This window comes from Sinocyclocheilus anshuiensis, unplaced genomic scaffold (genome assembly GCF_001515605.1).
Source record: "Sinocyclocheilus anshuiensis isolate Anshui unplaced genomic scaffold, SAMN03320099.WGS_v1.1 scaffold1392, whole genome shotgun sequence".
In the NCBI taxonomy this organism is placed as follows: Eukaryota; Metazoa; Chordata; class Actinopteri; order Cypriniformes; family Cyprinidae; genus Sinocyclocheilus; species Sinocyclocheilus anshuiensis.
The window spans coordinates 879,788-897,636 of record NW_015542476.1 but is presented as its reverse complement, the minus strand read 5'-3'; the positions used below and the strand labels follow the sequence as shown (position 1 = coordinate 897,636).

Genomic DNA, 17,849 nt, shown 5'->3' with positions numbered 1-17,849 from the left:
TGTGTGTGTGTGTGTAGAGAGAGAGAGAGAGAGAGAGAGAGAGAGAGAGAGAGAGAGAGAGAGTTGATCAGGAATATCTGCATGATTCTCTCAAACACTGCTATCACAATGAGCAATTAGAGAATGCAGCAAATGTTTCACATTCACAGAACCAAATCTGATATTTGGAAAATTCAAATCAATTTAACACAGTCCGTTTTTTCATTGGGCAGATGCAGGCTGAAGTACTGTAGAGAGGGGTCATTCAGATGTATTCTTCTAGAATATTATTGAGTCAAAGGTAAAAAGTTGGGGTTGAAACATTCTATAAAGATGATGAAATTATATGACACAGTCCTTTGTGGAAGTTTGTGCAATATTTTCTGTCCCGAAACATAGCAGATTAACAATAGATGTCATTTGCTGGCTCTGAGCTTAGAACCCATGGATGAAATGAACATCTGTCTGACAGTCCAAAAGGGTGAATGAATATCTGTTCTGAAATAAATACTTGCTAACTTTATTTGTCATCTTTTCCTTTTTTTGACTCCATTTCGGAAATTATATCAGTGTTGTCCACAATGTCTTCAATCAGAACTAAAATGTTCTTGCATATTGAGTTTGAACTGTATGTATAAACCTTACTAAACTATATAGAAATTAGAGAAACATAATACAATAGATTCAAGACTATAATGTATATGTAATGTATATATAATATAGTTTATATTACATCAATTACATTTGCTGTCTTTGAGTTTGAATCCTCCATTAAATTAATGCTTTTCTCATATAGCCTACCTGTAGGCTATATCATTTATATAAAATAAAAATACATAAATATTTAGATTTACTTAGATATTTATCATCAATAGTTAAATGTTTCATGTGCTGGCACGGTTTTTAACCTAAGTTGCAAATGAGTATAATGTTGTTAAAATCTTGATGACCAAAAACAGAGCAAATGTAGTTTGAATGACAGAAAAAACGGCGAGATTGTAATAACACATACAGAGCGTCAGTTGTATTAAAGTTACAGTGCTGCTTAGTACGTTTTAACTTACTAAACAAATGACTTTAGGGAATTTGTGTCAGATCTTTCAAGTAGGCTAGTCTCTCCAGCACACATGACAAGAGCACGCACTCCGAACTCTGATGTACAATGCGCCTCATGAGAACATTCCAGTTTGGTAAAGTAAGTTTAGAATTTGAATAGCACAGAAGAACCGCCTCTCTGTGATTGGACGAGATCAAAACCTCTGGGTGGGATTTGCTTGTCACTCAACGATATTCTCGGCCCCTGATTGGCCGGAGGCAAAGTGGGCGGAAAGTTCTTCGCCATATATATACAATGGCAGCAAGCGCAGGCTAATGATTGCCTACGCTCACACGTTGAGGCAGAAACGACCACGTTCAATGTTTCTCCACAGAGCTGGCTTAAGCCTTCGTCCCCGAACAAAATATCGTGATTCTGACTAAAAGAAAGTTTGTTTCCTTCGTCGGAGAGGTGGGAAAACATCACGACCCCGACCATGATCAACACCATGGAGTGTGCAGTGGACGCACAAAGTCTCATTTCGATATCTTTACGGAAAATCCACAACTCCCGTACGCAGAGAGGAGGAATCAAGCTGCACAAAAACCTGCTGGTCTCCTATGTACTGAGGAACGCCAGGCAAGTCTACATGAACGAGAAGTACGCCGAAATCTACAGGATGCAGCAATACGAGGAGGTGATGACCGTCTGCAACGAGATCCAGGAGCTGAACCCGCTCGATCTGGTGGAGGACTGCGAGGAGCAGACGGGGGACTGCTGCGGCAGTGCGAACGAGTCGGCGAGCCTCTGCGGCGCGCTCCTGCCCGTCAGTCACCAGGCTCCTTCGGTGCAGCACATCCAGCCCAGCAGCGCCTGCTCGGTGCCCCTAGCTCTCCAAAGCGAGGAGGTCTGCAAATCGCCGGACCCCTCGTTCTACCGCAGCTGCTGCGCGGAACCCTATCCCGTGTCCAACTGTGACTTTTCGCCGGTAAACAACATGCACTGCAACAAAACTACAGTGCTCGATTTGGACACGCATGTCGTTACCACAGTAGAGAACGGGTATTTGCATCAGGACTGCTGCGCTTCGCTCCAGCAGTGCTGCCAGGGCGCACAGAGCCCGGCCAAGAAACGCAAGCTTGACTTTGGGTACTACGTGTCCGAGATCGAGGAGGTACCGGATTTTACGCCGTGCAAAAGAGCGAAATTCGAGGACTCTTCATACGCGTGCACGGAGCCCTTGGACACGTCGAACATCTCCAACCTCATCTCGATCTTCGGCTCGGGGTTTACGGGACTGGTGAGCAGACAAGCGGACTTGGAGCAAGCCTTAAACGGACAGTTCTGTAGCAAACAAGCCCTGGCGAGTTTAGGGGCTTGGACGAGAGCTATTGTAGCCTTTTGACTCTGGTTGATGCGAATACAGATACTTTATGAAATTGTACAAAGTCTAAGACAAATTGACTTTTATTTTTGCAGCAAAGTTATTTATGCGTTTTTATTTTGGTTTGCTTTTAGTTTCGTTTCAGTGGTTGTAGCCTACCACTTGTGATGTATCCTTTAAAACAAAATGTCGATATTACAACAAACGTTTTAAAACGAAGTTGAATTTCGTTGCCTTAAACCCAACGCAGACTGCTAGCTATGGCCACAAACATGGAAAGTATCTGAATGTTTCGCTCGTGGATCGTTTCTTTTTGTTCTCTCTCCCTTGCCAGGAACTTTCACAAAGCTGTATTGTAAAATAACATTACAACCCATGTAATGTTGGGAATAACAGGCTGCAAACGGAGAAGCCTACCCACTGCACGCTTATTTCTCACACAGTACATAACACTTTAAGCAGCCTTGTCATATTTTATAACATTTTAATGTCGGAACGAATACCAGTTTACCAGTAGAACAAGCTACAACATCACGACTCTCTGAGCTGCTCGTGCTGTCGTTAACGTAGAGCTACAGGAAGAGGACTGGGTACACAGACTACATTCTGTAATATCATACAAGGCAATCAAGTAGGCTAATGAAGGTGCAATATTTGAACCCCCTCCCTGTCGGAGTTTGTTGTTTTCTGTATTCTGAAATGTGCTGTTGAAAGTGGCGAGGACTGGTGCGTTCTGTTGACTGCACTGACCTACAGCTCCAGTTCCTCTGAGTGTGTTTGTAGTTCGCCTATGCCAGTCACCTCATCAACACTGAACGTTGGGGCCATTAACACTACAGCTCCCACAATGCACGTCGTGATTTAATCTGCCAGGTATTTTTGTTGACTATCCAGTCTCCAGCGTTAACCATTTCCCGCACCCTTACTCTCAGAAAAAATTTAAGCCTTCACAGTAATTCATGATGCCAGCATTTGCTTGGTTTTGTGGGTTTGATTTTATTTTCTACAAACTTAGACCTTTTGTTCTAAAAAGGCAATCTCATCAATTAGCCATACGTCCTCACATTATATAAGCACTATGTGTACTGAATTAAAGACGTTTTCAGACGTATTCTCCATATTTTGTTGGTATTCTTGTATTTTTGTGCATATTAAATTGTATATCACCGGGTAAAACTGTTTTAGAAAGTATTTGTTTAAAATTTATAACCTTAATAAAAAAATGAAACCTACTTCGCATTGCCTCTTTTTTGATAAACCAAGAATGTTCATTATAGCGGCCTTAAAATTTAGGCCTCATGATATTGAGCTTGACTCAAAGCAACACAACAGAAAGGTTATATGCAAAATCCAACATCCTTAGCACGTCTCATCTACCATATCCACAATTGAGGTCATATTCATTATATTTGCCATATTTTCCATACCTCACTGTAACAGAAAATGCTAGTAAGATTTCCAATCAAATATTAGCCTACAGAACTAAAGGGCAAACATTTCTAGATCTCAGTGGCTCCAAAATGGCCACAACTGTGCATTTAAGTTCCTAAATGAATGAATATTCTCAGCATTGGTTTGGATCACCTGAAATCAAATTTTAGATATATGCCATTACCTTGTGGGATATTAAACTATCACCTGCAGGCCAAGAATAGAACAACGAATGAAAAGGAAAGTATACATATATGCACACCATAAAAAGAATAAAACAAAGTGTATAATTTAATAAAGCCTACATTAAAAACGAGGGTTTTGAAGCAAGGATCAGACGCGTCACGTCCTATTGGCGGGCACTGGTTTTAAGGAGCGCGCACTTTTTAGCCAGAAACTCCCGCTAAACTTGTAGACCGTGTTATCTCTGCTGTATGCCACATGGTGGTGTTCTTCAAAATCAATGAATGAAGGTATTAGAGCGCCTATGTAGCGGCACCTCGGGCTGACCTCGAATCCGCTTCTCCCTTCAACCCCCTCCACCCCTCCCCTCCCTGTCCTCTCTCCGGTCCCTCTCTCTCATCTCTAGCCGAAACCTCTCGACTCCTCTCAATCTGAGATTCCGCAGTACGCCCGACACACCAACGTCCAACACACATAGGCTTTTATCAGGTTGTTGTCATGGCTATTTTCGACGAGCTGCCTCGCGCATGTTTAAATATCGCTAAAAACGCAGGTAATTCGCTCGCGCGGTATGTTGTGTAGTACATTATGACGAAGCGTTTAAAACCGTGCAAATATGTTGTACGGTTGCATCTAGCTTGGTTTGTGTCGCGACGACACGTCAGTGAAATAACTGAATGATTCAACAAGGTTAATGTCGGCTATATATTGAGCTTATAACTTTATATTTGAGACTTTCGTTTGTTTTATTCTGAATAGGCTGATTTTAGGGGCAAGTTGTCTAAGCTAGCGTTACCAAATCTATTTGATAAAAAGAGCGCTTGTATATTCGTTTAATGTTTGACAGGCGATGCACAACATGGTCTGTGGTGTGTTGCGAGCTCCTCCGCGTGGCCAACGTGGGAAACGCTACCATGGAGAGCGCGCGCGCGAAACGAATGCAGATTTTCTCATTTTACATGATGGAAGGATCCGCGCGCCGTCAATTCTACAACATTCGACATAGATAGCCTAGCACGTTTCATTAACAGGTGGACGTGATATATATATACACTTTTGTTTACACCTTCCTAAATGAGCAGCTTTGTGAAAGGGGCTCACTGGTTATATTAAATGTTAATGAAGACAAAAGGCACGACTTTAATCTTATCTTATCTCAACTGCGCCTGTTGAACTCAGCAGTGGAGCCTGCGTCTGAATACAATTGAACAGAAACGGGGGAGGCGGATGGGTGGTGGGGGTAAATTCGACATGCGTTCATGTCAATTACTCAGCAAGCTTGCCGAGTTTCACAATGGGGCGGCTGGACTACAGTGACTGGGCAGATGCTGAATATGGCAACCACTGAAAATGACTCAACTGAAACTACAGAATGTGAATTGGCCTGGCCTGCATGTAGGTCTTGTTGAGCACTGTGTAGATTAAAACAAAAAATGATCGAATCAAACTTGTTCCAGAGATCCCATTTGGAAAGCGTATGGAAAGCTTTTATTATTATTATTAATAATAATAATATTCAGCACCACAATTTTAGGTTGAAATCTAATGACCATTTTACCCTGAAATCATAAACTTAAAAATAATAATAAAATATTTGCCAGTTGGCCTACATCCCTTTCCCTTTATGAGGCAATGGAACTTTTTATTTGAATTATATACAGTTTTAGATGAATTATAGCATGTCACATAACAGGAAACTGTTGAAATTTCTGTGAACTGTATATTGTGATGAGGAAAAGAACCCCGATTCTGGTAAGTCTCTGTACAATTAGAAGAGACACAATGTACTGATTAATTAACTTAAAACTTAATTGTGGTGGTTAAACAGTAAATAAACAGTAAGTGTTATGTCCCATTATTAAGTAGTTCCATTCAATCTCAAAAATCAACATTTTTATTAAATACTGAAACTCAAAAAGCCAGTTGTAAGACAGTAATGATTTTGACAATGGTTATTCTTTTGAAATTGAGACTACACTTAAAAATATGAGGCTGGTTGCAACAAGCGGTTTAAGCAAATCCTTAGTTATAATAATCAATAAGGTCATGTTAATTGATATATCTTAATTTAAAGCGCTGGTTGCAATTCCCAAAATCATTGTAATCCTAAATAGATTGTAGAAACCATTGGTGCCAAGGGTTTCAACAATCTATTTAGGCCTACAAAGCATTTAGGAAATGCAGCCCAGGTCTGTTAGTTCTGTTGGGCTGAAGTCTTTAAAACAAAAAGTAACCCAGGACTAAAAGGCCTGTTTAATGTGCCTCTCTCTCGATAATGTGCAGAACTATATAAAACTTACACTGTGAATTATATTTCTGCCGATGTAAAAGTGTTCACAGATGCTTTGCCCGGTTCTAACAGGATAAAGAATTGCTGCATTTGAGTAACAAAAGCTTTGCACCAATATTTCAGAATTTTTAACATGCAGACTGTACCGTTCTTTAAATGTTACCCCTTCTGTGTTGGGTCCGAAGAAAACGGAAACCATTCATTTATACAGAAGGAAGTTTAGAAATGAAATATACTTAACTAATTTAGCATCATGCTAAACTTCTGGATGCAAATTCATTGCTTTAATTTATCAAACGGAAGACTGGTATTAGCTACATGTGGCTGTTTAGAAACTATAAAGGTCTTTTTGGTATTTTACTCATCTGAGTTTCAGTAAAGTGAATATGAAAAAAAAACAAGCACAGCCGAAAATGTAAAACTAAAGTGGTTGACAACTTATATAGCCTTACATAGTTAAAAATGACACTTATCAAAACCACTCACAATGAACACACGCCTCAGCAATCTTTGATAACTGAACAGCAAGAAGTTCACTACAAGTGCCTTTTGAGACACTGATGCTCCATAAACCCACAAACACCCCCCCACCCCCCACCACCATGAAAGAAACAAGCACAGCCAAAAATGTACAACTAAAGTGGTTGACAACTTATTCATGTCTTACATAGGTAAAAATTACACTTATCAAAACCATTCACAACACCACATGCCTCGGCAATCTTTGATAAATGATCAGCAAGAAGTTCACTATAAGTGCCTTTTGAGACACCGATGCTCCATGAACTCACAAACTCCCACACCCACACATTATTGTTCATTGGCTTCAGATCTTTGCACACAGGAAATAGAATCCATTAAACCAAAACCAAGCTTTCAACCATTCATCTTTCTTTATATACACATAAATATATATAAATGCCAATCCAGATGAAAATGTATGTGCATAACTGCATTGAGAATGCTCACTGCAGGAGTCTAAGTAGCAGTTCAACTTCCTGCTTGCAGGGAATAGATAAATAAAACCATACAGACTAATTGCGTCACTTAAGAGGAATATCAGAAGTGGGATTTCATATGCACAGCTAGTAGATTGTGAAGAGCAGAGCTGTTTATATCTACTGTCCTGCAGAGTTTAGTTCAGCTCAACTCAAATACCCCTGAACCTGATAATCTAGGTCTTCAGGTTTACTTAAATCTTTTAGGGTTGGATGTATTAGAGCAGGTTTGGGACTGAACTCTCCAGGAGTAAGACCAAGCACCTCTGGTGATGAGAATGCATATTTAGGTTTGTTAACTGGGACTGAAGCGGTTTTGTCCAATTTTGGAGTTTTGGTTGTGCTCTCTGATGAGGTGCAAATTCTTTTTCTTGTCTCTCATGGTTTGACTGGCTGGATGGAGAGCAGGCTGCCAAACTTGAAATGCTGGATGACGGGAAATTTTTCTAGACACTGTGAGAGGATGACAGAGAAAGAGTTTGCTAGTATCAATCAACTTTACAGCAAGAGAATAGATTTGCTAGCTTTCAAAATGTCTAATGCTATGGTGTCCAAAAGAATAATACTATATACAGAGGTTATATACCCACATACACTACTGTTCAAAAGTGTGTTTTTTTATGTTTTTGAAAGAAGATGCTCAATAAGGCTGCAATTATTTGACCAAAAACAGAATTAATGTGAAATATTTTTTACAATTGAAAACAACTTTTTCTATTTTAAAATGTAATTTATTCCTGTGATGGCAAATCGAATTTTTTCAGCAGTCATTACTCCAGTCTTCAGTGTCACATGATCCTTCAGAAATCATTCTCATATGCTAATCTGGTGCTCAAGAAAACATTTCTTCTTATTATTAATGTTGAAAACAGTTGTGGTGCTTAATATTTTTAGGAAAAAGATTTTTCCAGGATTCTTTGATAAATAGAACATTCAAAAGAACAGCATTTATTTGAAATAAATCTTTTGTAACACTATGAATATCTTGACTGTCACTTTTGATCATTTTAATGCATTCCTGCTGAAAATAAGTCTAGGACTGTGGAAAAGTGTATAGGATCCTCAAACTACACATAAGGCCAACGGAGATGTGAAGCAGGAACCTCTCAGCATGTATTTCAATGTAGAAAATAGTAAAATTGAGACAAAAGTACACTCAAATGTCGCTAAGATACAGAATTAAATCAAATCAAATTCATATATATATTTAATTTATATATATATATTTAATTTACATGACATATAACACATGACATATAACATCCATATGAATAGATTTCATATTCAGAAGAAAAAAAAACATCTCTTTAACTTGTATTTAACTTGAAAGACATCAGTAACAGTCATGAGTCCTTGGATGATGGAGAACGAGAGTGTGATATATACGGGGGTGGGGAAAGACAGACAGGGTGAGAGAGAGAGGGAAGGAGGAGGGGAATTTGCAGACAGACTGGCCCCTCAGCTTCGCTCTGCGCTGAACGGAGAGAAGGGGGAGGGAGCACAGCCTTCTCAACAACACAGGATGTGGGCTTTGGAGGAGGGGGTGGGGCACCCAGTTCTTCCCCTCGAACACATGCTTGCTCAATTAACTCTTTCAGCTCTGGTATTGAAACTTCACAGACTGAATCCACAGCTTGGCAGTTAAAATGACACATTTATAAATGTCACATGCTGACTATGTGAGTGGGTAGCCTGCAATTCTGCTTTCTGAATAGAGTGTTTATTAATTTTTTTCAGTTATGATGAAGCAGGATTTAATGCACTAACTACCAATGTACCATTTACATACAAGGACATACATATAAGGAGTCACTATCACAAGTTTACTCCTGATATGTAAAAAGTGTTTAAAATACCATGATACTTACTTCTGCTTTATACATTCGTATGAGACCTTGATTGACTTTGGACCAAGAAGGAACATCGCTGATGTTCCAAAGCTGATTCGAGTGTTCAGCAAAAGGGCCTGTTTTCATCTAAAAGAGGAAAAATATGTAGTGATTAAGATGATAGTAAGCTTAAGATACGCAGTGCAATCAGCATTAAAGCTAGATTTAATGGAACAATTTGAAACCCAACAATTCTACTTTGAATAAGATATTTCACTTTTAACTGCCAGTGGAAAGATGCTAAGATAAAAACTGATTTTATTCAGAGAATAAAAGAAAAAATCTTGCGTTTGTGTTGACCACAGATCAGAAAAAGGGCAAAGACAGTAAAAAAATAAGTGAAACAACAACAATCAAATACCAATATTAACAATACTTATGAAAGTGGTTCTTTAAAATAGAAATATAAAGGTTACTATAAAACAAATGAATATACAAAATTTAGCACTAATATTAGCAAAATAGTGGCAACACTACTAAACTAAAGAAATTAAGCTACTGAAAATCTAAATTCATAGAGTTGATATAATAAATAATGTTTCTGATTGCTGAGGAAATCAAAAATACACTACTGTTCAAATGTTTGCTGTGGGTAAGATTTTTTAATATATTTGAAAAAAGTCTCTTATGTTCAACAAGACTGCATTTATTTGATCAAAATACAGTAAAAACAGTAAAATTGTGAAATATTTTAATATTAACAAAAGACTATTAACTCTTCTGTAGTAATAGTAATTTGACAGTCATCATCATGTCACTGTATTATGAAGTCTATTCATGAGAGTTTATGAGAGAGGGGCTTGTGGGCTGCCCTACACACTCACACACACACACACACACACACACACACACACACACACAGAGGAAAGAGAAAGGAGGGGGTGGGCCCTAGGGGCCTTAGGAGTGATTCACAACAACGTTCAGGGAAGGAAGGAAATGACTCATGCGAGTGGAGTCCAAACACAACCTCCCTGAGAGAGAAAGAGAGAGAGTTTTAAACTATATATTGTAAGTATTTACATCAATGGAACTTAGGAGTTTTTGTTTGTGTGTGATCTAAATTTCATCCTCCCAACTAAATGAAAATGAAAGGAAAAACGGTCTATCCATGAGTAGATGCCAGATGACACACACCTCATTGATGAATTTAATGCACTCCAGAAACATGTAGTCTTGGTGGTACTCGTTTACAACCTTCTCCTCCACAAAGTGTCTGGGTTCCAGGGTTGGGTGGTCTACACACAATAGATGAGCAAACATAGTTCAGTTACACAGTGTGACCACTGGGTGTCACCATGTTTGCCATTGCAAGCAACAATGAGCCTGGATTCAGCCAGTTAAAAATGAATTTATTAGCTCTAAGTCAGGAGTGGCCATTGTCGGTCCTGGAGAGCCACAGTCCAGCAGATTTCAGCTCCAACCCTAATCAAACACACCTGAACCAGCTAATCAAGGTCTAAGGGTTACTAGAAAGCAACAGGCCGGTGAGTTTTTATCAAAGTTGGCGCAAAACTCCAACCAACGTTGGCCACCCCTGCTCTAGGTACAGTGTTTTTTATGTTAACTAAAACTATTAAAAACTGTAATAAAACTGAAATGAAATACAAATATAAACATTATAGAATTAGAGCCAAAATGGGCAACAAAGGAGGAGTCATTACCTATAAGCTGTGAGCTCCCCCATATAAAGGGAAGGAACTGAAAGTCGTCAAGACCCCACACACCCTGACTCCCTGCCGGCTCCATCCTATACGTCTTCTGCAGTTTGCGCATCACTTGCAGATACCTATGCCAATCAGATCATAATGCTTGATGCAAATGAGTTCTCCACAGCTTTACACCATCAACCACAAAATGCAACCCTAAAATACATTGTCAAAATTGTTATGTTGGCATTTAGTGTGCAGTAAAGTGAAGACGTGCTCAGTGAAGATGCTGGGAGTTACAGATTCAAAGTATTCAAAATAAGAAGTCAAGCAATAAGAAGATGCACTAACTTGTCAAAAACTTTAAATATGATGGCCAGCTGGTCCTCCATGCGCAGAGCTCCCACCTTACAAAGACAGCAGAGGAACGCAGCAAATGCCGCTTCATGACCTGAACACAGAAACATGTTACTTCTTATGCTAAATAATGCAACCAGCGGCTCCTGCACGGCTGAATCTACAGCACCACAGCATTTTACCTAATTGGTGTGCTTATAGACTGAATTGAATGTGATGAGATTAAATGACACTGTACCACAAAATAATGGCAAGGCAATTCTATTTCTGTTTGCATCATCATTGCGGGCTACACTACACACACACACAAAAAAAAAACCTTAACTTAACTTAATTGTAACTTAATTAACAAATAACTGACTCTTATGAATGGTTTCTTTTAATTATTCTCACAAAAAGACTTACAAACTCACAAGTTATCAGTGTGAATCATGTCAGACTTTATTTAGAACAAGAACTGTATAGTGTACTTAAGGTTTGTACTCGTTCAGTATCTGAAGTATGTGAAGCTCTCAAAGGCATCCAAATGTTTTGTGTTTCAACAGCACCCTCTAGTGATATTCAGAAAAACAACATTAAATATTCACTTGGATATTCTTACAAGTATATATATTACGGACCCTTTTCACAGTCCCAGAGTTCCCTGAATCTTAAGGCATCATAGTTCGGTAAACATCTATAGTCATAAACAGAAACTTCAGCTAATACGGTTTTTCTCATTTGCTCCAATAACAAAAGAAAAAAAATCCATGATAGTGCCTCTATGACTACAAAAGAGGAAAAAATATTGAGAGATTGATTGCACTGGTCAGAAGAGAGAAAGATAACTGGTAAAGATAACTGAGTTAACTAGTTTTGTGTAAAGGCTGGAATACACTACACAGTTTTTGCCCCGATTTAGTTGCCAGTCTGCAGAGTTGAGTTGTCAGATTTCATAGAAAAATCTCACATAGTGCTTGATGGTAACAGACTTCGATTTTTTAGCTTCAGACTTTGATTCCATCCAGTCGGAGGATATCAACATGTTTGATATTTTGAGCCGATTTTAGAAAACACATTGTTTTCATTCGTCACGCGTCTCCTAACAAAAAGGTACATCTTTCAGCATGAGTTTGTTGTGATCAAAACAACTTTAAAGTCTGGTAGTGTATAATCATCAGTCATTTATTGTATGATGGCCAGTTTTTTCTCTGTGACTATTACAAAAGTCGGTAAGTATGATGCCCAGTTTTTAAAAAATCTATTCAGATTTTAATAGTCGTGTAGTGTATTCCAGCCTTAATTTAATGCCAATGTAACATGACACAAAGTATAGTGTTATAAATGTACATACATTTAAAAAAAAAAAAATTCATACAAAAAAGCTTAACTGTGGAAACCCATCATGACAGTCTGTGAAAAGAATCAATATAGCTGATGTTTTAAAAGTAAAAATCTGTAGTAGTTCATGTTTTGCCTTTATTATTCTCTGTGATGTGACAGTTGAATGTATTAAGGAGTAATAGATAAAAGTGTGAAAAGATATAATTTCTCTTCAAAGACAACTATGGAGAAACACACATGCACAAACATATAATAAATAAAATAATCCTTTATTCTTGTGTATCCCCACACAGACCTGTGCCGTAGTCAATCCTGGTGGAGTTGCCCACAGACTCTTTCAGGTAGACTGCTATCTCTGGAGCAGCATCATGACGCTCTGACGGCAGAACGGCTGTGACCAAAGCCTCTGCCTCCTGCACACACAAAACACTCTTACATCATTTCACCTCAAACCAACAGCACAGAAATGATACATTGCCATAAAAAAGTATTCACCTTAACCAATTCCTCTCATTCAAATACTGCACTGAAAAATTCAGTTTTAATTTGGACAAACACAACAGAAGAAGAAATAATCAAATGGATGGTGAATATTTTCTGAAGGCACTGTATGCTTAAAGTTACTGGCAATGTTTGGCCAAGAACTGATTCCAAAGCAAATTAAAGCAGTATAAAGGTAAACACTGGTCATATACGTAGAAGGCCATTTTGATTTCATACAGGCGCTTACCTGGTCTAGTTTAGCATACCATGTGCGGTAAGCTTTATTGCCGAAGCGAGAAGGCTGGTCTACTGGTGGCGTCTCATCGATCCAGCGATCTAATGTTCCCAACATAGCAAGCAACTTCTCCACTGTCTAATAGCAAAGAAAAGCATACAAGCACGTTTCTATGAGCTGATCCATGAACCTGTATTATCATGATCAAAACATTTTTCACCAATTACTTAATCTATTACATACAGATCAACATACAGCAGTATAGAGAAAAGCAGGACAGTGACCCACCTCAGACACCTGGTATTCACATGTAAGTTTCTTTCCCTTCACACCCTCATTCAGGGTCAGAATGAATCCTATGTAGTCAGCATATGCCTACTTACACAAAACAGAAACATGCTCAGATGCAAGCAAAGTGGGGTTTAATGAATGTTAAGACTGTTAAGACTGCCCTCAATATAACGATAAAACAGCTCTTTATAGACCAGAAATGTTCATTTTTGTAATTATTTACATCTTTAATAGGAATAATAAATGCAGAGGTAGGGCTGGACGATATGGCCAAAATTGATATCTTATTCAACGAAGTCAAACGGCACAAATAAATCAGTGTATGGGAAACTGGTAATGTATATCGAAATATCGGAAATGTGTTTAAAAATCATATCACCGTTATTGAAAAAAATTATATCGCGATACATATTGATATTGAATTATTGTCCAGCCCTATGCAGAGGTTCTTATGAATTTTATTTTTTAGAACTGTCTCTTTAAGATGTAATGGTGCTGCTGCTGCAACAAGCCACACAAGAAAAAGTGTCAAACAATAAAGATTCCTAACATTATCTTTAACTCCAGAGATACTGGGGAAAGAGACTGAAAATTAGCTATTTTTCCATCTCTCAAAGTAGCAGATAAACTGCTCTCATAGTGGGTTGTACAACATACCTGTGATCTTTTCCATTTGCCCATATCAGGCACCATGCTGATCTCCTTCTTTGGCACCATGAAGCTGAAATCACCAGGATTGGGAGGCTTGTCATCCTCATGGGAAGAGCCTGTGCAAGAGATGAAAAGTATGATGGACACATCCAATTTTAGTGTCAAATTAAAATTATATTAATACTAATAATGAAACTAATAAGAACCAAAAGCAACTTAGTTAAAAGTGGATTCTGCAATTCTACATTTCCTATAACTTAACAACTGGTTATATTTTATTTTTAAATACTGTTGAAGGACATGTCTGGTCCGAAAAGAATAATTTATCCAGACCCAAAAAATATTTAAAAGTAAAATCAATGATCATCAAAACATAAGGTTATAATTCCCCGCATTTGTATGGTAATCTGACAGAAAGGATTAAAGAAGTTTTAGTAAGAGCTGGGGTACCATTAAAGTAAAAAAATATCAAAATAAACATATAACAATGTCTAAACACAACGTTCTGTGGTTTGACATTTTTTAGCAAACCAACTGACTTAATTTTAATTTGTTTGCATACATATATTTCTACTTCATCCACACACCCTTATGATAATTTCCTTACACAAAGGGGTTTCTTTCATATCCTAAAGTCCACCGATATTATAGAAGTCTGAGCCTAAACCTCAGTTGGTTCTGATCAGAAAACCTATGAACCCATATTACTGTCCTAAAGAGGACCTGTTCCTAGTTTTCTTACCAAAAATAATAAATAACATTTATATGCAAAGTTTGTTCCCAGAATACACATTAGAAAATAAACTTTTCATCATCCCATTATACACAAACATCAGAATATAACAACAAGCGACACGCTACTTCTAAAGCTGACAAGTTCCTATGGTAAAAATAGGTTACCCAATTAAGTTTGAAACTAAATGTGTTCCTCCGCTATGTTCATTACTCGGAGTAAAATATATTTTAAACAGCATTGTAAGTACACTAATACTGCAAATAAATACTAATATCGAGTCGTCTGTTCGCAGACAATGCGTAATAAACTATATATGCGCCACAGCGCAGAGCTGTCACTCATCGATTCATTACACGAGACGCGGTGAGCCCACAATTAAGCGTTTTTCCTGCACATATGCACATCCTTTCCCCCCTTCAGATGTTGAACGACAACATGTATAATCTGCAGATGTATCACTGGTATCGTCGCCTTTGAATGATCCGTGTTTAAATGAAGATTTGATTGATGTGAGTTACCTGACGACTGCTCAATCTCCGCCATGTTTACTGTGAACATGAAAACACGACCCTTCAACTCTCACCCGCAGTTTCGCGTAAAACATTTTTTAAAAGCCTTGATCAGCGAATGTAAATTGCTGTGAGAAAATGTTACTGAGACTATCGTATGATTTGTAACATGCGTAATATGTAAATGTAGACTTTTATTTCACGATTTAATTTTAAGGAAACAAAAGACGTATTCTTAACTATGTAATAATTATCAGTGGATTTCTTATATTTAGAAATTATAATTTTAGTTTTTTGTGATGTATTATTATTTAGTATGTACATGCAGTATACGTACAATATAAGTACATATAGTGTTGCGTTGTTATGGAACAGTAAAAACAGTATTAGGATATTAAATTCTGGACCTTGGAGTCTGCGAATTTGGTTTTTAATTAATTAGTAGATTAAAGACTACCTCCTTTATTTTCATCAATAAAATGTCTGAGATTATTGAGAACTATCGATCGCTCAGCAGAAAGATGACGCGAAAGGGGGCTGGGCTTGGAGTGTGTTTTTGTGACTCGGAGCGGAGCAGCGCAGCAGTGATGGCGCTCAGGGTGTTTCTGCAGCTCTCGCTCCGTGGACTCTGACCGCAACTGGTCGTTTCTGTCCCTCCTCTCAGCCTCGATTTGGGGGCGTTTTAGTGAACTTCAGTTATGTTGGGCATTCTTGCCAGGACGATGGTGAGTAACCAATGCATATGGCCGGGTTTTTAAACATAGTCTGATCTTTTATTTGACATAAACAAGGATAACGTTAGCTGTCAGACTGAGCGGCGGGTATTACTGACATTCAGAATGTTTATGGTTAGGTAGCGGTAGTGCTAAGGACAGTAGGAAGTGCAGACACAGTTTATGGCAGTGATAGAAACAGTGTTCACTGACAGTTGCTTAAATACTTAATGCAGGTACCTAACACATCGTGTGAATGTGTAAATGGTCTCTAATAAAGCTCTTTAGTTTTTTTAATGACAGCCCAAATGCTGACTCATGTGTTTTATATTTGAGTGCTACACATAACATTTCCAGTTATTTATAAACGTTGGGCTATATTAGCTTGTTAATGTGCATTTTGTGTAAATTATTAGGACTACTTTTGGGTACTAATATGATAATATCTTCAAAACATATTGACAGAGACCAATGCCAACGTATAATATTATCATATTATAAAAAGTTCTGTATTATCTATGTATCTTTATTATCTAAGATGTAATACAATTTTTAGGTCAAGGCTGGCATGGTGAAACCCTCCGGCCTGGTAAAGCCAGTGTCAGTGACACAGATCGCTGGTCGCTACTTGGCCCACCAGGAGGGTCTGCCTAAGCTTCCAGTGCCACCACTGCAACAAACATGCGAATACTATCTGGCTGCCCTGACCCCCATCGTGGACCCGGAGGAGCTGAATCACACCCGGAAACTGCTGGAGGAGTTTCAGAAGCCGGGCGGTGTTGGAGAGAGACTTCAGAAGGGTCTGGAACAGCGAACGAAGAAGATGGAGAACTGGGTAATAACTTGTTAGGTGATGCTTTGACAGAAGCCCAATGTGATCGGCCAGACTAGCTCTTTTAAAGGGCTTCTTCTTATGTCGCATTGTCTCTCTATAATTTCCACTGCTAGCTCTCTGACTGGTGGTTACAGACAGCCTACCTAGACTACCGGATGCCTGTTGTTGTCCATTCAAGTCCTGGGGTCGTCCTTCCCCGTATGGAGTTCAGTGATCGCCAAGGTCAAATGAGGTCAGACCAATGTGGATTCATATAAGAACGTGTTAGGAATAGACAACTTTTAACACACATCTTTTAGTTGGTCAAACATTGTTCTTTAGAACTAAAAGTGTGTTGTTATATGCCTAGACAGTTCTTAATAGAAACTGATTAAAGTCATACAATGATATTTTTTTTAATGTTTTGCTTTATTTATTTGTTAAAGGGGTCATATGATGCGATTTCAATTTTTCCTTTCTCTTTGGAGTGTTACAAGCTCTTGGTGCATAAAGAAGATCTGTAAAGTTGCAAAGACTAAAGTCTCAAATCCAAAGAGATATTCTTTATAAAAGTTAAGAGTCAACCACGCCCTCCTAAAACGCCTCGTTCTAACACGCCCCCACATATCTATTTTTTGAACATTAAAGCATGTCAACATATTCTGTTACACCAAATACACAAAATAATGATCTTTAAAATAGCATGACCCCTTTAATATACAAATTAAATTGCTTATGCAAAATATATTTATTTTAAATGTTTTATTAATATATTTTACATAAAATCTAACATTTTTATATTTGAACATTCTATATATATCTATATATATATATATATATCTATGTATATATATGTATATATATATATATATATGTATGTATGTATGTATATATATGTATG

At 38.0% G+C, this 17,849-nt stretch overlaps 3 protein-coding genes across 3 annotated transcripts in view; 2 read left to right on the top strand and 1 right to left on the bottom strand.

The window, feature by feature from the left end:
• Window positions 1–1,363: 1,363 nt before the first annotated feature.
• On the top strand, window positions 1,364–3,424 carry LOC107693861 (immediate early response gene 5-like protein). Its single transcript, XM_016493392.1, has one exon. It carries the CDS (start codon window positions 1,512–1,514, stop codon window positions 2,418–2,420), a length of 909 nt encoding a protein of 302 aa, XP_016348878.1. The 5' UTR covers window positions 1,364–1,511; the 3' UTR covers window positions 2,421–3,424.
• Window positions 3,425–6,915: 3,491 nt separating this feature from the next.
• Window positions 6,916–15,504, bottom strand: LOC107693860 (serine/threonine-protein phosphatase 2A activator-like). Its single transcript, XM_016493390.1, has 10 exons — window positions 15,431–15,504; window positions 14,183–14,292; window positions 13,523–13,609; window positions 13,247–13,372; window positions 12,812–12,929; window positions 11,188–11,287; window positions 10,852–10,976; window positions 10,325–10,425; window positions 9,170–9,277; window positions 6,916–7,754 (listed from the first exon to the last, which is right to left on the bottom strand). The coding sequence occupies exons 1-10, from the start codon at window positions 15,468–15,470 to the stop codon at window positions 7,680–7,682; spliced, it is 990 nt and encodes a 329-aa protein (XP_016348876.1). The 5' UTR covers window positions 15,471–15,504; the 3' UTR covers window positions 6,916–7,679.
• A 502-nt stretch (window positions 15,505–16,006) lies between these two features.
• The window catches only part of LOC107693856 (carnitine O-acetyltransferase-like), an 8,536-nt gene continuing 6,693 nt past the window's right edge, over window positions 16,007–17,849 (top strand). The window contains exons 1-3 of the mRNA XM_016493384.1: window positions 16,007–16,146; window positions 16,691–16,969; window positions 17,083–17,201. Coding sequence (XP_016348870.1) covers window positions 16,120–16,146; window positions 16,691–16,969; window positions 17,083–17,201 — 425 coding nt within the window. The 5' untranslated portion in view covers window positions 16,007–16,119. The remainder of the gene's footprint in view (window positions 16,147–16,690; window positions 16,970–17,082; window positions 17,202–17,849) is intronic.